General features: G+C 43.9%; 1 protein-coding gene across 1 annotated transcript in view; it reads left to right on the top strand.

Moving 5' to 3' along the window:
• Positions 1-23,674, top strand: part of ALLC (allantoicase) — a 54,009-nt gene extending 30,335 nt beyond the window's left edge. The window contains exons 8-12 of the mRNA XM_063915465.1: positions 3,641-3,796; positions 11,033-11,106; positions 11,882-11,990; positions 13,707-13,834; positions 23,148-23,674. Coding sequence (XP_063771535.1) covers positions 3,641-3,796; positions 11,033-11,106; positions 11,882-11,990; positions 13,707-13,834; positions 23,148-23,297 — 617 coding nt within the window. The 3' untranslated portion in view covers positions 23,298-23,674. The remainder of the gene's footprint in view (positions 1-3,640; positions 3,797-11,032; positions 11,107-11,881; positions 11,991-13,706; positions 13,835-23,147) is intronic.
• The last annotated feature ends 308 nt before the right edge of the window (positions 23,675-23,982 follow it).

Here is a 23,982-nt window from a genome sequence, read left to right as displayed (position 1 = left end):
TTTTCATAAGAATTTATTAAAAAAGTACAACAACATAGTGTGTCCATCATTATTACATAAGCATTATGATGTAGTATCTCCTATGTTGATCCAATACTGAAATGTAGAAGAATATAAGCAACTTTCTGCTGTATCCTTATTCCTCCTCATTAGATATTCGGAGATAACATCAAGAATAAAATGATAATCCAATGCGTTTCGTCTGTTGACTAGACTTCATCAGGGGTGCGTCTAAAAGTTATAGGACAACATTTCAATACATTATAATTTTACATACAGTAATTAAAAATACAAACAGTCCAAGGGACAGGTATGAGCAAGACATGGTATAACAAAACAAAAAAGGCAAAAAGATCATTGACAATCAACGTACCGTATATACTCGAGTATAAGCCGACTTTTTCAGCACTTTTTTTTGTGCTGAAAAAGCCACCTCGGCTTATACTCGAGTCAGTGCACAGTGACAGGGAGTACAGTGTGAAGGAGGGACACGGAGCGCACAGCTCTCCTGTGTCCCTCCTGTATCTCCGGTGGCAGCGGCGGGTCTATTAAAGGAAGTACCCGTTCGTGACCTCTGATCACGAACTGGCACTTCCTTTAATAGACCCGCCGCGGCTGCCGGAGATGCAGGAGGGACACAGGAGAGCTGTGCGCTCCGTGTCCCTCCTTCAGAAGACAGCGCGGGATCGACGGAGGGGTAAGTAACAGCACTGGGGGAGCATATTTGGCACTTGGGGAGGGAACATATCTGGCAGCAGCATGAGAGGCATATCTGGCAGCAGCATGAGGGGCATATCTGGCAGCAGCATGAGGGCATATCTGGCAGCAGCATGAGGGGCATATCTGGCAGCAGCATGAGAGCATATCTGGCAGCAGCATGAGGGGCATATCTGGCAGCAGCATGAGGGGCATATCTGGCAGTAGCATGAGGGGCACATCTGGCAGCAGCATGAGGGGCACATCTGGCAGCAGCATGAGGGGCACATCTGGCAGCAGCATGAGGGGCACATCTGGCAGCAGCATGAGGGGCACATCTGGCAGCAGCATGAGGGGCACATCTGGCAGCAGCATGAGGGGCATTTCCTGGCAGCAGCATGAGGGGCATATCTGGCAGCAGCATGAGGGGCACATCTGGCAGCAGCACGAGGGCATATCTGGCAGCATGAGGGCATATCTTGCACATCTGGCACTGTGGGGCATATTTGGCAGCATGAGGGCATATCTGGCATATCTGGCACTGTGGGGCATATCTGGCAGTATGAGGGCATATCTGGCACTGTGGGAGCATATCTGGCACTGTGGGGGCATATCTGGCAGTATGAGGGCATATCTGGCACTGTGGGGGCATATCTGGCAGTATGAGGGCATATCTGGCACTGAGGGCTGTGTACGGCTAGAGCTGCATTTCCCACCCTAGGCTTATACTCGAGTCAATAAGTTTTCCCAGGTTTTTGTGGTAAAATTAGGTGTGTCGGTTTATATTTGGGTCAACTTATACTCGAGTATATACGGTAATATATGTGCGGGAAACACAAAGAAGATCAATAAATGACATATTTAACATCTGGCATAGCTTGAGTGGCAAATATGAAGAATAGACCTAGGTCGCTGAGCAAGATAGTACAAACTCTATGTTCAAAGTGTCAGAGGGATGGAATATCAATTCAACCTAATTTAAAACATATTTATTTCATAATTTAATCATCCATCCAAGACATCAATTAACAATTCCTTAAGGATAAATAATGCACCACATACCTCAAGGATCTAATGATTCAAATTTCATACATCTCCAATAGGAAAACATTCATATGAAAGTTGAAATTGGCGACTTCGTATAAAATCATACAGATCAGGAACCTAATGATCCTACACTAATCAAGTTTAAATAAGTATTGTTTTGAATAGAGAATCTTCTCTCTTTCATATATACCCTTCTATTGTAATGGAGCTAAATATACACTAATTAATAATAATTAACTCATTAGGTTCCTGTTCTGTATGATTTTATACGAAGTCGCCAATTTCAACTTTCATATGAATGTTTTCCTATTGGAGATGTATGAAATTTGAATCATTAGATCCTTGAGGTACAGTATGTGGTGCATTATTTATCCTTAAGGAATTGTTAATTGATGTCTTGGATGGATGATTAAATTATGAAATAAATATGTTTTAAATTAGGTTGAATTGATATTCCATCCCTCTGACACTTTGAACATAGAGTTTGTACTATCTTGCTCAGCGACTTAGGTCTATTCTTCATATTTGCCACTCAAGCTATGCCAGATGTTAAATATGTCATTTATTGATCTTAATTGTGTTTCCCGCCCATATCTTACGTTGATTGTCAATGATCTTTTTGCTTTTTTTGTTTTGTTATACCATGTCTTGCTCATACCTGTCCCTTGGACTGTTTGTATTTTTAATTACTGTATGTAAAATTATAATGTATTGAAATGTTGTCCTATAACTTTTAGACGCACCCCTGATGAAGTCTAGTCAATAGACGAAACGCATTGGATTATCGTTTTATTCTTGATGTTATCTCCGTATATCTAATGAGGAGGAATAAGGATACATCAGAAAGTTGCTTATATTCTTCTACATTTCAGTATTGGATCAACATAGGTGATACTACATCATAATGCTTATGTAATAATGATGGACACACAATATGTTGTTGTACTTTTTTAATAAATTCTTATATATAAAAAAAACAGTCCAGGTTTTGATATTGGATTAACATGGTTTGTGAAACCTCTAGAGGACTATTTTAGTAGTAGAAGTTGTTTTAATTTCTGGGCGCCATTTTCCTCTCTTTTACACTGCATATATATATATATATATATATATATATTTTTTTTTTTTAGGAGGGGGGACCCTGCCTATTTTGCGAGTCCCAGGCCCCAGAATTTCTGATGGCGGCTCTGGTGTTACTTACCCACACCAAAGGTTTATAAGTTTGAGGTTTTATATGTTTTTTACCTCTTGATGAAACTGTAATCAGTGCTATTGGACTAGAATTGTATTCATATGTTGGTTTAAGGAATAACTTACAGTTCAGTTGTAGTGTGTCCAGTTCACTGCCTTGTGTGGTACCAATTGTGTGTCAGTGTTGTCACATAGAAGTTCTATAGGTTCAACTTTTCAAACCTTATGTTAAGAGGTGAATGTCTGTGACAAAGGGGCAGATTTATTAAGCCTGGTGAAGCAATAAAGTGGAAAATGATAACGCACCAGCCAGTCAGCTCCTAACTGTCATTTTTCAAACCCAGCCTGTAACATGGCAATTAGGAGCTGGTTGGCACCTTCCACTTTATCACTTCACCAGGCTTAATAAATCTGCCCCAAAGTCCTGGTTGCCTGGTAGATGTGTCCTGGGAGCAGATGTAAGCTCTGAGTTGTTTCTGTTTGCACAATTCTTCTGCTATAATTATTACACTGTTATGTGCTTTCTTTTATGCAGCAGATGTAGAGGTAATTCACAGGGTAGTAATGGTTGTTAGTAGTTGCCACTAGTTTCCAAAACATTTCATCTGTAAAACACAGACTTCTTCTTAGAAAGAAAAAACTGTATTTACTGTGGCTCTGTAATAGTATTAAATGCAACTAACACTTGTGTACTGTATTTAAATAGATGGAGGAATAGCCCGCTTTAAAGTCTATGGCATTGGACAAAGAGACTGGTCTTTGTGTGGCCCAAATGACTTGGAAGACCTACTGTCAATGGGCAATGGAAGTGTGTGCCTTGGATTCAGTGATGCACATTATGGACATCCGCGAAATCTCATAGGTATCTAAAGAAACATCAAATAATTCATATAATTTTCTATTAAAATGAGTAGTAATTCTAAAGCGGAGTACAATTTTTTTTACTAGATAACGAGATTTATGGTAGACTTACCATGGTTAAATCTCTTTCTGCGAGGTAGACTGGGTTCCACAGGGAATACATCGGGGTGTAGAGATGGATCTTGATCCAGAGCCACCAACAGGATAAAGCTTTAGACTGTCCCAGGATGCATTGCGAGGCCTCCTCTATAACCCCACCTCCAGGCACTGTGAGCTCAGTTTTGTTAACCAGTCCAATGCAGAAGCAGGTAAAAGAAAAGGCAGCTGTTAGTCACATAGAACCACATTCTCTTGACAGGAGAAGGGACTAGCGTCTAATGCCATACAAACCCAAAGAAGCTAAGTGCATCAGGGTGAACGCCCTGTGGAACCCAGTGTACCATGGAAAGTCTACCATAAATCTCCTTTTCTGCAGTGGGGTACACTGTGTTCCACAGGGAATACATCAGAGATGTCCTAAAGGAGTTCCTCAAGGGAGGGCACGCACCTTAGTGGGTATAAGAACCCAGTGTCCAAAGGAAGTATCCTGGAAGGCGGAAGTATCAAAGGCATAGAACCTAATAAACGTGTTCACTGAGGACCACGTAGCCACCTTGCACAATTGTTCTGCGGACACGCCACGACTGGCTGCCCAAGAGGGTCCAACAGACCGAGTAGAATAGGCTTTAATAGCAGCAGGAGCTGGGAGTCCAGCCTGAACATAAGCTTGTGCAATCACATTTCTAATCCTTCTGGCCAAGGTTTGCTTATTTGCAGACCAGCCACGTTTGTGGAAACCAAACAGTACGAAGAGGGTATCTGACCTCCTGATAGATGCAGTCCTCGCCACATATAAAGCCCGTACCACATCCAAAGACCGTTCTTTGGAGGACAAGTCGGAAGAGATGAAGGCTGCAACCACAATCTCTTGATTAAGGTGAAAAGATGACACCACCTTAGAGAAATAACCAGGTTCTAAGAACTGCTCAGTCACGATGAAATATCAAAAATGATGGACGACAGGACAAAGCGCCTAAGTCTGACACCCGTTTAGCAGAGGCAATAACCAGCAGAAACTTGACCTTGGCTGTGAGCCATTTAAGGTTCACTGACTGAAGAGGTTCAAATGGATACTCTTGCAGGGCATTCAGGACAATAGACAAATCCCATGCTCAGTGACAGACGAACCTCCGGAGTCAAGGAGATCATTTGAGACCTGATCCGATGAGGCAGGCCATCCCACTTGGAAAGGATTAACCTCTGCAGAGGGTGGGTATGAAACTGAGCGTAATTACCATGTCAAAAGCTGACACCATGAGGCCTAGTACTTGCATCGCCAAGTGTATCGACACTCTTGGGAGAGAGAAAGTATCTGATCCTGTCCTGAAGTTTCCGGACTTTCTCTGGAGACAGAAACAGTCTTTGGCTGTGTGTGTTCAGCAGTGCCCCCCGGTGCACCATGCTCCGAGCAGGGACCAGGGAGGACTTCTTCCAGTTGACTAGCCACCTGTGGGATTGTAGGAAGCGTACCATCAGTTGCAAATGACTGAGGAGGACCTCTTGGGAGTTTGCCAGGATCAGCAAGTCATCCAGATACGGCAGGATCCTGATTTCCTGACGACGTAGATGAGCCGTCATCACGGCCATAACCTTGGTGAAGATCCGAGGGGCCATGGCCAGTCCAAACGGCAGAGCCTGGAACTGATAGTGAAGGTTGCCAATAACAAACCGCAGATACTGCTGATGCGATATGGCAATAGGTATACGCAGATAAGCATCTTGTATATCCAGAGATATCATATAATTCCCCGGGTTCCATGGTCGGTATAATCGAGCGCAGCGTTTCCATATGGAACTTGGACACTCTCACAAATTTGTTCAGTGATTTGAGGTTGAGTAAAGGCCGGGAAGACCCATTGGGTTTTGGGACTAGAAACAGGGTCGAGTAGTATCCTCCACCTCTCTGGGATGGGGTACCGGCACTACCACTCCTGTATCCAGGAGACAACGCACAACGGATCATTCAATGGATCCGAAGGAATAACCGTTGTGCAGAACTGGCGAGGGGGACGTCTCTTGAAAGAGACTGCGTACCCGCGAGAGATGACTTCTCGCACCCATGCGTCTGAATTGGTCTTTAACCAGACCTGGGTGAACTGCAGAAGTCGGCCTCCCACCCTGGTATCCCCCAGGGGGAGGCCCGACCCATCATGCAGCAGGCTTGTCTTGTTTGGAAGCAGGCTGACGGGCAGACCAGGATTGTTTTGCTTTGGGCTTAGTGGTTTTGGGAGCACAAACTTGTCCCGGGTATGCCTGACCTTTTGCTTTCCCTTGAGGTCGAAAGGAACGAAAAGTGGTACTCTTTGCCTTCTGTGCAGAAGGATTAGTATTCGAGAGAAATGCAGTCTTAGCAGCCGCTAAGTCAGTCGCAATCTTATTCAGATCTTCCCCAAACAGGATGTCTTCCTTAAAAGGGAGTACCTCCAAGGTCTTTTTGGAGTCCAGGTCCACCTTCCATGACCTCAACCACAGAATTGGCAAGCCAGGATGGACGTAGTCGACGCTTTGGCCACCATTACACCTGCCTCAGAGGCTGCCTCCTGAATGTAGTGGGAAGCGGTGGTAATATATGAGACAGATAGTGTCTGGCAGGGTCAGATATATCCTGAGGCAGCTCTTCCTCTATTGCCTGAACCCATGCTTCAATTCCTTTTGCGGCCCAGGTGGCTGCTATTGTGGGTCTATGTACAGCACCTGTAAGGGAATACATAGACTTCAGGCATCCCTCCACACGTTTATCTGTCGGTTCCTTCAGTGAAGTGACAGTTGTGACAGGCAGGATAAATGACTCCACAAGACGGGTGACATGGGAATCCACTAGCGGTGAATTTTCCCACTAGTTACACAACGCAACAGGGAGAGGATAACGAGCTAGCATCTTTTTAGACAGGGAGAATTTCTTTCCTGGAGAAGACCAGGGTTCCTGACGTATATGTCTACTAAATGGTCAGAATGCGGTAAGACTACTTTAGCTACCTTCTCACGTTTAAACTTATCAGGTTTCTTAGACGCAGTAGTGGGATCTACATCATCATCGATTTGTAGAATCAGCCTCCACTAGGTCAGGGACATCAACCTGAGTTGTAGATTCCTCATCAGAAGCAGCTGTATCAGTGTCTGACTGGTCAGTATATTCCCTATCCTCATCAGACGAATCATCTGAGATATTAGTGGATTGTGAGGAGGAAGTGGCCCGCTTAGATGACCCCTTGACACCAGAATGACGTGGGGTAAGTTTCTGTCTAAGCAAAGATTGATTTAATTACTGTAACAGGGTAGACAAAGCATCCACCCAAGGCGGATTTACCACCGGGACAGTATATGGCTGCAATGGCACAAGAGGTCCCATAGGGGGCGCAAGGCGTGTGACAAGCGTATTGAGCATAGTTGAGAATGCCGCATAAGGTGGCTCCTGATTGACTGCAGGAGCTTCGGGCTGACTGGGAGATGTATGGCACGTATTACACAGACCATCATGCAAAACTTCCCCCATCAGGCAAATCCTCCTGCATGAGGCAGGAGCATTCGCTGATTTCCCGTTCTTTGTGTTAGACATTATGGTGAGTGTAACGGTAGAGCGTATGAGTATGGTACGGCCAGACAAATATAATACCTGCAAATAAATCTCTTATTTATGTGACAGCATGCACAGTGCATAAACAGAGAATAAACGCGGTATGATGTGACTGGGTATATAGTAGAATACACTTAACTGTAATCATGTGCAGCACTATATATGATACCCTGATGCACCTAGTCCTTTAGGGTATAGAATGCAGTGATAGATATAGCTGTGATACACTGAAATGAAATCCACACAGCACATACAGGCACACACAGTCACAGTGACAATGCAAATAATTATTTTAGTCAGACAATAAAACTGCACTGGACCAGTAAATATATATCTATATCTTTCTATCTATATATATATCTATATATAATAAAAAAATTAAAAATAAAATAAATAAAATAAAATAAATATATATATATATATATATATATATATTTAAACACGAGGAACCACTGCACTCGCCCTTCCCGGGGGTTGGGGTGCGGTGGGCTGTGACCACCGAACTCAAATATACCAAACAGAAAACCCAGCACTCTCCTAAGCAGCTTCATTCACCTTAATACTTTAATATACATCTAAATAAACAGTGGGGTTTTGGTTTATGAATTGTACAATGCATGTAAGCTTGCGGCCCACTCCACGGGACCCCATTTCACCGCAAATCCTACTCTATCACAAACTTTCACATAGATTTTATAGAAACCTGGAAACTGCTGTCTTATAGAGGAAAATGTGCTTATCTGGTTTAAAGCTTACCTGCCACACTTATGGCTTTTAAAAGGTAAGACAGTCACCAACACAAATAATATAAAATATATATATATATATATATATATATAATATATAGGTTGAGAATATCCCATATCCAAAATGCTTGGGACCAGAAGTAATATGAATATCGGATTTTTCCGTGTTTTGGAATAACTGCATACCATAATGAGATATCATGACGATAGGACCCAAGTCTAAGCACAGAATGCATTTATGTGTCATATACACCTTATACACACAGCCTGAAGGTAATTTTAGCCAATATTTTTTATAACTTTGTGCATTAAACAAAGTGTGTCTACATCCACACAATTCATTTATGTTTCAAATGCACCTTATACACACAGCCTGAAGGTCATTAAATACAATATTTTTAATAACTTTGTGAATTAAACAAAGTTTGTGTACATTGAGCCATCAAAAAACAAAGTTTTCACTATCTCAGTCCTACTCAAAAAATTCTGTGTTTCGGAATATTTGGATATGGGATACTCAACCTGTATACATAAATCAATTCATGGTCCAAAACCGGATGTATATATCAGAATACTGGTACAATATATTGTGGTAGAGGTACACTTGTTCTTAACTAACGCTGTCTTAAAATGACATGTAGAATTTTTAAGTGTCTGTAAAATCAAAGCACTGATGAATCAGGTGGATTTACAGAAGGAGACCTTACCCTGCAGTCCCAGAGACCAGTCGCAGCTACTGTGAGAAGATGGCACCCAAAGTCTCCGTCAGGGAGTGAGGGAGAGTGTGAGGCAGCTCCAGGGTGGGAACACCAGCAGTAGATGGCGCCCAGAGCTGGGGGAGGGGATACGGTTCAAGCGCCTTATCTCCTATGCTTGTCCTCACCACCAGGTACTGTGGAGCCTTATTAAACAGGATATTTTACTATCCGACCTGTGCTCTCATGCCCTGATGGATATAATGGGGTCCCTGCTGTGTCTACGCCAGCGTCGCGGTCCGTCTCCTAAGACCATGACCGGAATGCGGTCTTACCTCCTCCCTTAGTAGCAGCCACGTGATCCAGGAGAGCATCTGCGGTGGTGTGCCTAGGAACCGTAGTGCCTTCGCTGCAAGTACCCAGGAACAGATCCAGCGGGTGTATGCGACGCCGCTGGGGAGGTGATGGAGCCACAGCACAGTATGTCACACTGACATATGAAGTGCTGCAGCCCTTGAAGTCTTTTAAAAAGCTTTTTCAGGGCTGCCTAGCGCATCCCCCCTGTTAAGTGACCTGCTTCATCCAGGCACCAACTCTAAACCTGAGCTCACAGTGCCTGGAGGCGGGGTTTTAGAGGAGGCCCCGCAATGAATCCTGGGACAGTCTAAAGCTTTAGAGCCATCCAAGATCCATCTCTACACCCCAATGTATTCCCTGTGGAACACAGTGTACCGCGCTGCAGAAAATCTTTTAGGGTAGGGCTGTGAGTAAAGAGTACTCCTGGCAAACAAGCCACACCAGTTCACATTTGTGAAAACAAAAAAAAACCCCAGTTTTCTCAGCTTCATAGTAGTGTCTTCATCCACTGTATAGCTCCTCATCTATTGATGCCACCACTGACTGAGTACAGAGGATTTGAGAGACTCAGTGGTATGTGTAGTGGCTCTCAGCAGTTATTGTATTAAAAGAAGGACTGCAATGTAAACATTTAAGAGCAAGAACCAAAGATCTCTACATAGTATAAAATAAAGTCCCTGGTACAGTAGATGTCTGTTTGTTTGTTCGGTTAAATCTCAAGAACCATTAGACAGATTTTTATGTGGTTTTCACAATTCTATAGAGCATTTGTCAAGGAAGATTTAGGTGTATGAAACACGAATCTATGACAAAGGGGAGCCAAACAGTGACGATTTTAGTGAAGCAAGTAAAAAAAAAATGGTGCTTTCTTAGCTTACGCTGCCTAAACCAGTAAAGATATAATGGGCCAGATGTCATAAGCCTTGAAAAGTGATAAATTGCACAGTCATAAAGCACCAACCAATCAGCTTCTGTCATTTTTCAAACCCAGCCTGTGACATGGCAGTATAAAGCTGATTGGCTGGTACTTTATTACAGTGAAATGTATCACTTTTCACTTTTATAACAATAATGTACTTTATTTCATACGCTGTAGAGATTGATACTTTTTTCTGGGTTCTCCAGAAAAATTAATATAAGCTCTGTTTACTGATACAGAATTAAAATGTTTCCCTTTTTTGTTGTTGTTCCTGTTTCATTTATGTGAAAGACGATTCTTTTTAGTAATCTTCAAAGACCTCAGTTAAAAAAGCCTCTAGCCGTGAATTCATAATTGCCAGGGCGGGTAGCAGGTAAAATGTAGAATGCACAGAAACTTCCTATAAATGCCAAATTGTTAGCCATCTAAACCGACATTCCATCACTACAACAGTTTGTAAACTTTAAGCTTTGTTTGTGAGCTGATAGTCAATTTATTTGTGCACATAATTAGTAATAAATAGTAATTTTGTGATTTTATTATTAATTTCAAGGATCAGTAGTTACAGATCATCTTCACCTTACAAGGATTAGATAAAGCACGAGCAGAATGGTTCTACCATTGGTAAAATACAGATGCATAAACATTTCTGCCTGGAGCATTTTAAAGTGAATTAATTCTGGAGCTCCCCCCCCCCCCCCAATAAAACAAATATATAGGTGACCATGCACTCCTAAAAAATTGTCCCGTTGCAATTAGATTAATGAAATGTCATTATTTTGATTCATGTCACTTTAAAATAATTTTGTGCTCATTTATAATAAATTATAATGTCATTTAAATGCAGGTTTAGGAAGAGCAGCTGACATGGGTGATGGGTGGGAGACTGCAAGAAGACTAGATAGGCCTCCTATCTTAAAGGTAAGCAAAATGCTTTGCATAACTGTAGGAGACTTAAGGACCTTCAAATTATCCCTCCATAATAGGGAAACTCTGAAAACATTTACTGATTTTAAAACAGAAGCTCTTACCTTGGCTTGGTCTATTTTCATATTTGCTGTCATATAGTTTTAATTGATATTGTGCTTTATTTACTGAGTTAATCTATAAATTAGGTGCATGCTTACTAAAAATTAAATTTGAAAATGTGGAGTTGAATGAAATAATATTGAAAGGTAATTAGTTAGTGATACTCAAGAGGTTAGTTAAGAGGGTCTTGAGAACCCACTCTAACTGGCATAGAGACCTATGTTTTTCATCTCAGTCCATCAGTTTCATCTCAGTCTCAGTCCAGTCCAGCTAAGAATATCGCTCAAGCCAAATGGATAATTATTTTAGAAAAATTCTTATGTACTCTGAATCCTTCATCTTGACCTCACAAGTCATTCTGAAGTCTGTGTGCTGTATTAGGCAAAATATTTCAGAATATTATTGGGGTACAATGGTTAAGATAAAGTGCAGTAGGTAGTGAATAATTTCTATATCCTCAAACAAAAAGTTTTGAGAATGGGCCATGCCTTCTACGAGGCAAAAGAGCTTCAGGCAACACTGTTGAGTGCAGCTCTGGTAGAAGGGCTTATATGTCTAATTTCTGCAAGATTAAATTGTGCCTACAGAATATTTGGGACCTGGCTATACATCAGTATGAGAATGTATGTTCTATTCAGCTGTCACACTTTAGGTGTTTATCCCATAGGCTGATAGAAACGGAATCCTCCAAATCCCAGGAAATGAATGGGCAGTGTTCCGACTTGGCCACCCAGGTTTAATAACACACATAGAAATAGACACTAACCACTTTAAAGGTAAGTTTCTTTTATCATCCTACTATTAAACTCAAGATTTTTTTCATTAATGTTTGAGTAGTTTTCAATAATTCTATACTCATAATATTAATTTGCCAGGGTATCTTTGGGAATTGTATAATAGTGTTTCCTCCAAAAGAGAAGACTACTCCCTGGGGATATACAAGGACTAACAGTTAAGTTTGCGAACTCATCGTGGTATAAGTGCTACATACCCCATTGCTGAATATCACTATGGTCGCCTTCAAAGTACAGTACTTCCCTTGGGAAGCTATGTACCGATGCCACCCTTCAAAACTATATTGGAACTGGTTTTGCCGAATGTTGCAGTTGTATTACTCTTGATGACATCAGCGTCATCAAAATGCCTTCCTTTCAATATTTCCTCTATCTTCTATCTTCGGGAACAGAAAAATGTCTTTGGGAGCTGAGTCTGGTCTATAGGGAGGGTGTTCCAACACAACGAAAAACTCTCTCAAAGACAGTGCCGTGTGAGCATGAGATCCATGAGTTGTTGGTTCTGGTCGTTTACGGCTAACTTTTTAGTAAACTTGGTTGAGTGTATGTACAGTTGATACAAACTCATAATGAACAATCCCTCTAATACAAAAAAAAAGTTATCAACATTGTTTTGACTCTGATTTGGACTGACAGAACTTTTTAGATCATGGAGAATTGGCAATCCTCCATTGTGCACACTTTGCCGCTTCGTTTCAGGGTCGTATTGGTAGACCCATGTTTCATCACCTGTGATGACATGACGCATAATGTCACCTTGCCTTTCTAGAAGGTCTTGGCAAATTTTGACTCTTCTTTGATTTTGTTCTTCGGTGAGATCCTTTGGGACCATTTTTGCACACACTTTCCTCATGTCAAAATCCTCAGTTAAGATTTTCCTGTTTCTCTGTAAATGTTTATTTGCTCTGCTATGTCCTGACAGTCATCCGACGATTTTCACACAATATGATGAAGTTTTGCAATGTGTTCTTCAGTTCTGCTCAGTGCTGCCGTCCTGATCTCTCATTGTCAGTGACACTTCTCCTCCCACAGAAAAACGTTTCAGCCACTTGTAAACTGCTGTTTTCTTCATAGCATTAAAAACTTGTACTAACAGCTTTATGATTTCGCTTCCACTCTAGCTAAGTTTAACAAGAAACGTAATGATCGATGGTTGCTTTAATTCAAGCTCCGACATTCTCGTGACACCACACCAAAACACACACAGACAATAAAAGATGCCACTCAGGAAGAGACTGTGGTAGATCAACAATGACACAGCTGTGAAACACTGTTATGCCAATGTCATCAAACCATACTGAGGTTTCTGTCTAGTGCTGGCACAGCAAGCACATGGTGGCGAGTTTGCAAACTTAATTATCAGACCTTGTATTATTTTAAATGCGGTGCAGCAGTGAACATGAGGCCAGGAATCATAAGAGTCAAATGACAGCCCGGCTCCATATGAGGGCCCACACTTTGTACCATGCACCATCATTTTTCCAACATAACCAACTTGCTCATGTTTGACTTGCAACAAGCTGGGAATGTTATCAGGGAGAAAAGAGAATTCTGAGGTACTATAAACAAGCATGAAGACCGTCTTTGGTATTCTGTGGGAACTTTTGTTTTTGTGTTTCTTTCTGTAATGTATACCAACAAGATTCTGGGCATTTTATGTAGATTATGGAGAACTAAACAGTGCAATCTCTATGACAGGTAATGCACCAAATTCGTGTAAAATTGAATGGTGTGTCCTGACACCTCGAGAAGAAGACGAGAAAATCAAAGATATATTAGATGTGAATCTGAATAACAACTGGAAAACACTTCTCCCTGTCACACAGGTATTTATAAATATCAGATAAACCAAGTAAGATAATCAGAGTTTTAGACCAGAGGGCAACAATTAAAATGAAATCTTGAAAACGACTTTGACACTTCTGACGTAAACATTTATACACTGCTTTCACTGATACACATTATAAGTATTATCAACCTTTATTTATAATGCACTGACATATAATGCAGCAATGTATATAAAGGGGATCAGGACACAAATATATTACTTATAACGTCATGAAATAGAAGGATAAGATAACCCTGATTGTGTTAGGAATCTAAGAATAGATTTATAATAATAAAAAAAGTATATATTTCTGTAAGACACATGATGAGTGTTAGGCAGAGTGAATGATGGCCTGTCAAAGGGCCAGATTCAATTAGCCACAGAAGCCACAGGAATGGGTAATTACAGCTCATGTCAAATTGAATCCAGCCCCAGGGTATCACAATTGGGGATATATTCAATTTGAACTGAGTTTCCATTGACAGCTTGAGTTGCAAACTTTCTGGCCAGTTACAGTAGGCATAATTCATGGTACCCTAGAACTTAAAATGATGACTAAAGGGTCCCAGCAGGTGGACTTTAAGTGATCTTATCATTTGGGAGTGTGTACCTGATTGAGTCTGAACCTGAGTTGGTAACTTTTTGACTTTGTTTGCGTTAACCTGATTACTATAAAATTAAATGTACAGTATCTGAGCTCCCAGATTGAATCTGGTGTGAGAGAAGAAGCAGCTTATAGTCATAATGAAATCAAAAGATTCCTCAGGCAGGATGGTGGTGATGTTGAACTGTCTGTAAGTCAAGCAATGTGGGCTGTGTGCAGTAATGGAACTGCAATGGTTGCAGGGTATGTGGAGCTACAAGGTCTGGAAATGAAGGAGTTTAAGTGTGTTGCTCCAGAATGCCGTGGTGTTTGTATACATCATTCTGAGGCATCAATTAGATGCTAGTTTAGGAAGTCAGAACAGAGAGCTCATTACAAAGCTGTCATCTGTCACATCCTATGAACACAGGTCGACCAGAGCTATACCAGGGAGATAATGTGCCCTAGGCCAGCTCGCCCCAGACCTATGTGATGTTGTGATCAGGGGTGCTTCCAGGAAGCTGAGATCCTGGTATGCGACAGGCATCCTGCAATCTATATACAGGGCAGCAGTGGTGCCACCCCTTCATTTTTGTGCCCTGGGTGGCTGCATGGCTCGCTCTCCCCTAGTTGTAGCCCTGAGCATGACACAACAGTACTTGAAAGAAAAGGACCAAACTCCTGATTCACATAGCATATGACTTACCAGGAGTGAGGTTCCACAGGACCTGGTACTTGGGGTTTGTACAGCCTTCCTGTATAGTTCCTAATCTGTAGTCCCTCCCAGTAGGCAGTAACAATGTACTATTAAACATGTTCTTAGAAGTTCCAGCTCTCAGTCATTTGTCAGGACTACAGACTATAAGACTAACAACGGATAATAATAAAATAGTGGGTATATACTAATATATGTGCTTCACTGTTTGGTCTCTTGCATTGGATTAGGGTCCTGATTCATATTTGTAAGTAAAGCAAAAAAGCAAGCAACTGGGCAAAACAATGTTGTACTGCAGGTGGGGCAGATGTAACATGTGTAGAGAAATGTAAATTTGGGTGGGGTGTGTTCAAACTGATATCTATGTAGCAGCAGATCACAGAAGAGAGCAGGAGGTGTCTCCTTACACCAGACACCTCCTGTTGCATTAGCATATTAGTTGTACAGTACTGCATAGCCGCTTCCCTGCCGCAGTGCTATACTGTACAACTGTTAATCAGGCCCATTGTTGTGTATAAATGGGATGATAATTGTGGAAGCAATTAACTGGGGAGATGGTTGTTAGATAGACAGTTAAAAGGTCGACAGTCAATAGGTCAACACCATACACCATTGACAGGGATCAAAGGTCAATGGGGCCAAAAGGTCAACAGGACAAAAAGGTAGCCAGGGTCAAAAGGTTAACATAAAAAAGGTTTCTCTTACGTCTTAGGGGATACTGGGAATCCATTTAGTACCATGGGGCAATGTCGGGTCCACTAGGAGCCTTGGGCACTTTAAGAAATTGATTGTGTGCGCTGGCTCCTCCCTCTATGCCCCTCCTACCAGACTCAGCATAGAAAATGTGCCCGGAGGAGCCGGTCACGTCTCTGGAAGCTCCTGAAGAGTTTTCTGCGTTTATTTTATATATTTGTTATTTTCAGGCAGGATTGGAATGCACCAGCCTGCCTGCTTTGTGGGACTCAGGTGGGGGGAGGAACGGCCCAACCTCTCTCATGGTTAATGGTCCCGTTCCCTGATGACAGGACACTAGCTCCTGATGGAACTATTCCTTACCTCAAGGGGAGATTATTTTTACTCCTGCAACATATACAAGACTCTGCAAACTTTATGGTGGAGGCCATAAAAGAAATAAGCTTGCTTAATGCACGCACCACTGCTATGGTAGTGTCAGCACGCAGAGGCTTATGGCTATGCTGCCAATGGACTGCTGACGCGGACTCCAGGAAAGGAGTGGAAGGCTTACCCTTCACAGGAGAGGCCTTATTTTGAGATGAACTAGACAAAGTGATCTCCTAAGCTACTGCGGGTAAGTCCACATATCTTTCTTATGCAACTCCCCCAGCTAGGAAGGCTTACTCCGGTCGAAATTTACAGTCCTGTCAGACTGCCAAGTTTAGGGGCAAACCCAGATATACTTCTACAGCCACCAGAGGCACTAGAGGTAAACCACACAAACCAGCAACTTCCGGCTCACAGGAACATGGCTCAAGCTCTGCATCCTCAAAACCTTCAACATGACGGTTGACTGAGATGCCTGAAAGACTGGCAGGTGGGAGCCTAGCTAAAATTCTTCAGTCACATCTGGACATGTTCGTGCCAGGATCCCTGGGTCATAGATCTTATTTCCCAGGGCTACAGACTGGAGATCCAGGAGCTCCCACCTCACAGATTCTTCAAATCAGGCTTACCAGTTTCACAAGAGGCAAGTATAACTTTACAGGATACCATTCAAAAACTGGTAGAGACTCAGGTCATTGTTCTAGTTCCACCTCATCTGCAAAACAAGGGGTACTATTCCAACTTGTTTGTAAAACCGGATGGTTCGGTAAGACCGATTCTGAACCTCAAGTTGTTGAACCTGTACTTACGAGTGTTGAAATTCAAGATGGAGTCTCTGAGAGCGGTGATGTCAGGTCTGGAGGATGGGGAATTCCTAGTGTCTCTGGATATCAAGGATGCGTACTTTCACATTCCGATCTGGCTGCCTCATCAGGCTTATCTACAGTTTGCACTGCGGGACTGTCACTACCAGTTCCAGGCCCTGTCATTTGGTCACGGCATCGAGGGTGTTCACCAAAGTGATGGCAGAGATGATGTTTCTACTCCGCAAACAGGGAGTGAACATAATTCCATACCTGGACAATCCTCTGATAAAGGCACCGTCCAGGGAGCAGTTGTTGGACAGCATTGGCCTCTCAACCAGACTACTCCTGGATCACGGGTGGATGCTGAACTTACCAAAATCTCACCTGGAACCAACACAGAGGCTTACTTTCCTGGGAATGATACTGGACACAGAGTCTCAGAGAGTGTTCCTTCCCTTGGAGATGGCTATGGTAATCCAGTCGATGGTTCGGGCTGTCCTGAAGCCAACCCGGATCTCGGTGCATCTGTGCATTCGCCTTCTGGAAAAAATGATGGCCTTTTATGAGGCGCTTCAGTACGGATGGTTTCATGTGAGGACCTTCCAGCTGGATCTGTTGGACAAATGGTCCGGATCGCATCTTCACATGCACCAGAGGATCCGTCTGTCACCAAAAGCCAGGATCTCCCTTCTGTGGTGGCTACAGACTTCTCACCTCGTTGAGGGTCGGAGGTTCGGGATTCAGAATTGGATTTTGCTGACCAAAGACGCAAGCCTCAGAGGTTGGGGAGCAGTCACCCAGGGAATGCAGTTTCAAGGAAGATGGTCAATTCAGGAAGTCATCCTTCCAAAAAACATTCTGGAAGTCAGGGATATCTACAACGCCCTTCTGCAGGCCTCATCTCTACTTCTAAATCAGGCCATTCAAGTCCAGTTGGACAATGTGACGGTAGTAACGTACATAAACTGACAGGGCGGAACGAAAAGCAGAGCAGCAATGACAGAGGTGTCAAGAATTCTCCTCTGGGCGGAAGAACACGCCGTGGCATTGTCGACAGTCTTAATTCCAGGAGTAGACAACTGGGAAGCAGACTTCCTCAGCAGACACGACCTGCACTCGGGGGAGTGGGGCCTTCACCTGGAGGCGTTTCAGTGGTTGACACATCGGTGGGGATATCCACATATCGACATGATGGCCTCTCAACTCAACAAGAAGCTCAAGTGGTATTGTTCCAGGTTGAGAGACCCACAAGCAGTGGCGGTAGACGCTCTGACAACTCAGTGGGTCTACCATCTGGTGTGTTTTGTCCACTCCTCTGATCCCAACAATTCTAAAGAGAATGAAAAGGGAAAATGTTCAAGCAATACTCATTGCTCCGGATTGGTCGTGAAGGGCCTGGTATGTGGATCTTCTCGAGATTCTGATAGAAGATCCGTGGGGATCTTCTGCAACAGGGCCTGTTCATCTATCATGACTTACCGTGGCTACGTTTAACGGCATGGAAGTTGAACGACTGATTCTAGCCAGGAGGTGGATTCCTGATAAGGTCATCCCGACTATGATTCAAGAAAGGAAGGGGGTAACGTCTCAACATTACCACCGTATTTGGAAGAAATATGTCTCTTGGTGTGAAAGCAGACAATAATAATTTCACATTTCCTGCTTTTTCTGTAGTCGAGAGTGGATGTGGGCCTACGTCTAGGCTCCATTAAAGTCCAGATTTCTGCATTGTCTATTTACTTTCAGAAACAATTGGCTTCTCTCCCTGAGGTCCAGACGTTCTTGAAGGGTGTTTCACACATCGAACTTCCCTTTGTGCCTCCCACAGCACCTTGTGATCTCAATCTGGTTCTGCACTTCCTCCAATCAGACTGGTTTGAACCGTTACAGGAGGTAGACGTAAAGTACCTTACTTGGAAGACCGTCACACTGCTGGCCTTGGCTTCAGCAAGACGTGTGTCAGAGCTGGGTGTATTGGGGGTAATTCAGACCTGATCGCACGCTAGGTTTTTTTGCTGCTCTGTGATCAGGTCAGAACAGTGCATGCATATGCACCGCAATGCGCAGGCGCATCGTACAAGTACAAAGCGGATCGTTGCCCAGTGATGGATTGTACGAAGAATACGTTCGCACAGCCGATCGCAAGGAGATTGACAGGAAGAAGGCATTTGTGGGTGTCAACTGACCGTTTTCTGGGAGTGTTTGGAAAAATGCAGGCGTGTCCAAGCGTTTGCAGGGCGGGTGTCTGACGTCAATTCCGGTCCCGGACAGGCTGAAGTGATCGCAGCGGCTGAGTAAGTTCTGGGCTGCTCAGAAACTGCACAAAACTTTTTTGTACCGCCAGGCTGCATATGCGATCGCACACTTGCAAAGCAAAAATACACTTCCCTATGGGTGACGACTATCTGCTCGCAGCAGTGCAAAAAAACCCTAGCGAGTGATCAGGTCTGAATTAGGCCCATTGTCTTACAAGGGCCCCTACTTAATTTTCCATGAGGACAGAGCTGAACTCAGGACTCGACAGTAATTTCTTCCTAAGGTGGTGTCCGCTTTTCACATTAACCAACCTCTGCTACTTCAAAGTCTTTGGATGTTGTGAGGGCTTTGAAGGTATATGTAAAGAGGACAGCTCGTCACAGAAAATCGGACTCGCTGTTCAATCTTTTTGATCCCAATAAAATTGGGTGTCCTGCTTCAAAGCAGTCAGTTGCACGCTGGATCAGGCTCACTATTCAGAATGCTTATTCCACGGCAGGCTTGCCGGTTCCAAAATCTGTACAGGCCCACTCTACTAGGTTGGTGGGTTCTTTTTGGTCGGCTGCCCGGGGTGTTTCGGATTTACAGCTCTGCCGAGCAGCTACTTGGTTAGGTTCGAACACGTTTGCAAAGTTCTACAAGTTCGATACTTTGGCCTCTGAGGACCTTCAGTTTGGTCAATCAGTTGTGCAGGAACCGAGTCAGCACTCTCCCACCCGGTTTGGGAGCTTTGGTACTTCCCCATAGTACTAAATGGATTCCCAGTATCCCCTAGGATGTAACAGAAAATAGGATTTTAATTACCTACCGGTAAATCCTTTTCTCGTAGTCCGTAGAGCAGGGGTGGGGAACCTCCGGCCCGCGGGCCGTATACGGCCCGCAAAGCCGTTTGGTCCGGCCCACCAGTTGGTGTCAGTGAGACACGCTGCCGCTCAGTCCGGCGGCAGCGTGTCTCAGCTGTCAGAACAGGGAGACGGAGGAGAGCACGGCTCTCGTGCGGCTGCGGCGGCGTGTATTACTTCAAACCAGCCGCCGGTCCGTGAGCCAATCAGAGCTCGCGGACCGGCAGCCAATCAGGAGCCGCGGCTGCCGGTCCGCGAGCTCTGATTGGCTCTCGAACCGGCGGCTGGTTTGAAGTAGTACACGCCGCCGCAGCCTGACATAGCCGCGCTCTCCTCCCTGCCCTGACCCGACAGCCGTGCTCTCCTCCGTGTCCCAAGGTAAGCAGCACGGAGGGGAGGGGGGAGGGCATCTGCATACCTGGCACTGTGGGGGGCATTTGTATACCTGGCACTGTGGGGGGCATTTGTATACCTGGCACTGTGGGGGCATCTGTATACCTGGCACTGTGGGGGCATCTGCATACCTGGCACTGTGGGGGCATCTGCATACCTGGCACTGTGGGGGCATCTGTATACCTGGCACTGTGAGGGGCATTTGTATACCTGGCACCGTGAGGGGCATTTGTATACCTGGCACTGTGGGGGCATCTGTATACCTGGCACTGTGGGGGCATCTGCATACCTGGCACTGTGGGGGGCATTTGTATACCTGGCACTGTGGGGGCATCTGTATACCTGGCACTGTGGGGGCATCTGTATACCTGGCACTGTGGGGGCATCTGTATACCTGGCACTCTGGGGGCATCTGTATACCTGGCACTGTGGGGGCATCTGTATACCTGGCACTGTGGGGGGCATTTGTATACCTGGCACTGTGAGGGCATTTGTATACCTGGCACTGTGGGGGGGCATTTGTATACCTGGCACTGTGGGGGATTCTGTATACCTGGCACTGTGAGGGCATTTGTATACCTGGCACTGTGGGGGGCATTTGTACACCTGGCACTGTGGGGGCATCTGTATACCTGGCACTGTGGGGGGCATTTGTATACCTGGCACTGTGGGGGCAATTGTGGATCTGGCACCGCACTATTGGGGGCATATGTGTATCACGTCCCATTTTAACTGGCCACACCCATTTTTTGGGCGCGTGCGCGCCTCCGGCGCGCACACACACCACCTCTAAGGTGCAGACCTACTGGGGGGGCAGGGTCATTTTTTAAGTTGAGAATTTTTGTATGGCCCCCGAAGGATTTTATAAATATCCGAATGGCCCTCGGTGGTAAAAAGGTTCCCCACCCCTGCCGTAGAGGATACTGGGCGCCCGCCTGGTGCTTCGTTCTTCCTGCACTGTTACTTGGTTCAGTAATGTTGTTTGGTTCAGCTGTTGCTGTTCCTGGTTTCAAGTTTGGTCAGCATGACTTTCCTCTTGTATGTGTGCGCTGGTTCGTAATCTCACCACTTTTCTTATCTATCCTTCTCTCAAAGTATGTCCGTCTCCACGGGCACAGCTTCCTAGACTGAGTCTGGTAGGAGGGGCTTAGAGGGAGGAGCCAGCGCACACTATCAAATTCTTAAAGTGTCCAAGGCTCCAAGTGGACCCGTCTATACCCCATAGTACTAAATGGTTTCCCAGTATCCCCTACGGACTACGAGAAAATTATTTACCCGTAGAAAATTAAAATCCTATTTTTTCATGGTTTTACAACTACTGCCACAATTAATATCCATGTCACAAACTATTACCTTTAGTTACCATGTGTGGTGAGCAAAGCGAGCCCAGGAAGGGATGCATTTCAACAAATTTGGGTGAGCCCAAAATAACAAACTTTTTCTACCTTTTTCATGTCGACCTTTTGATTGTCGATATTTTGACCCTTTTGACCCTGTCAACCTTTTGACTGTCTACCCTATGGTGTCGGTATACTGACATTTGGCATCCCGTACGGTAGGACCACATACCGATCCCATACAGGACAGTCAGCCCCTCTAATAGGCCCTACACATTAGGCGATATAACTGAACGATATGAACGTTCTCGTTCATTAATGAACAAGAACTCGTTCATATCGTGCAGTGTGTAGGCACCAACGATGAACGATTCGCAGCACCGGGTGGCTTATGTATGCAAGCCAATATGGACAATCTCATCCATATTAGCTTGCACTGCTATGGAGCCCCCGTCACTTCACCCCCCCGCCGCCGAATCGCCCGTCTGTCATCACGGCCGTCGGGCAGCTCAGCGGCGGGTCGCCGAATGTGTAGGGCCCATAAGTGTTTAGCTAGGTATATACCGGTACTTTGAATTTAACTTTACTATAGTAGCTATGTTTTTTTTAAAGAAAACCATAACCTCAATGTTTTCTATAGGGAAATATAATAAAAATAAATAAAATTTGTGAAATAAAATTAAGAGGATGGATCACTTTTGGACATCTAACTATAACATAACCAGCCTCCCCATGTACACAAGTCCATTTTCTTCCCTGGGACAGGTGTTGCGTGCTCCATGATACTACGATTAGTCCAGTCCTCTTTAATGTAAATCTATGGAGCTGTAATGAAAAGGACAGTAGAGATAATGAGAAAGATGCATCAAACCTCCTAAAGAGGATACGTGAGAAGCTGCCGATAGCAATCCTTCTCTTCTACAGTAGCTATTATTTATCAAGTACATTCAATAAAACGATAGGTAGAAGCTGATGGGTTTACTATCCTCCTCATGTCCTCTTTAGATGATTTGATACATCCCCAAAGTCTACCAGCAGAGTGAGAAAGCGGTGCAGTCTGTGTAATGGGGATCTCATGAGGGATTGGGATGGAAGGCTACAGGTTATAATAAACAGGTTGTTTAGTTTTAATTTAAGTAAGTTAGGACTCAAAAAGTCATGAATAAAAGAAGATGATTGGTGAACTTTATTACTTGTGGTTTGAAAAAGCTTTGCATGTATGATAGTTGCCAATACTAATCGCAATGCGAACTTGTAAGTCAACAAATGTTTATAGAATATCACATTTAAAAAAAAATATTATTTTCTTACTTTTAGCTTCATCCCCACAAGAGACATTTTATTGATGGGATCTCTCTATCCCTAAATGAAGTCATAACTCACGTGAAGGTCACCATTGCTCCGGATGGCGGCATAAGTAGAATACGGCTTTGGGGTTTTCCTCGACAACTGCCTACAGACAACTAATTAAGAAAAATCCCCAGTATTAGAAACATAAGCTATATGCTTTCTCATCTTTAACATTTGCATGAAGCAGGTGCAACATTTTATTGATTAGAATAACAATATTTCTTTGCGTAGAAAGACCAGCCTTAATGTACCACTCCTTGCATCATGCCACTGATGGTATACTGGGAGGTACAGGCACTGTACAGGTACTCTATGTGATTATTGTTAGAATCAGTAAACCAGCTACGGTTTGATTTATTAGAGCTTTTTATTAGCAAATGTAGTAGTTACTAAAACATGCTATGTTTCTCTTTAGGATGCTTAGAAATAGATTGCATTACTAATTCATTAGCTATATAAAACTCCTTAATAAAAAAATGTGAACACTTAAAAAATGTCCGGACCAGTAGTAATATTTTGGGGATGTGATCAAAATACAGACAGTTGGGTTCCCCAAAGTCAGAAGACCGACAGCGGGAACTCAACGGTCAGATTCCTGGTGGATCCATGAGGTAAGTACAGGGGTTGGGGTTAGGTTCAGGCACTAGGGGGCGGGTAAGAGTTAGGCTGCGAGGATGAAAGAGGTTAGGGTTAGGCTGCAAGGAGGGTTAGGGTGCGGGGGGGAGGGGTTGGGTTAGGCTGTGGGAGGGGTCAGTTAGGGCTAGGATGTGGGAGAGGGAGGTTAGGGTTGGGCTGTGGGAGG

The sequence above is a fragment of the Pseudophryne corroboree genome, chromosome 4, assembly GCF_028390025.1.
Source record: "Pseudophryne corroboree isolate aPseCor3 chromosome 4, aPseCor3.hap2, whole genome shotgun sequence".
Lineage (NCBI taxonomy): Eukaryota > Metazoa > Chordata > Amphibia > Anura > Myobatrachidae > Pseudophryne > Pseudophryne corroboree.
The sequence above is the reverse complement of the archived record's forward strand: the minus strand, read 5'-3'. Positions and strand labels throughout refer to the sequence as shown.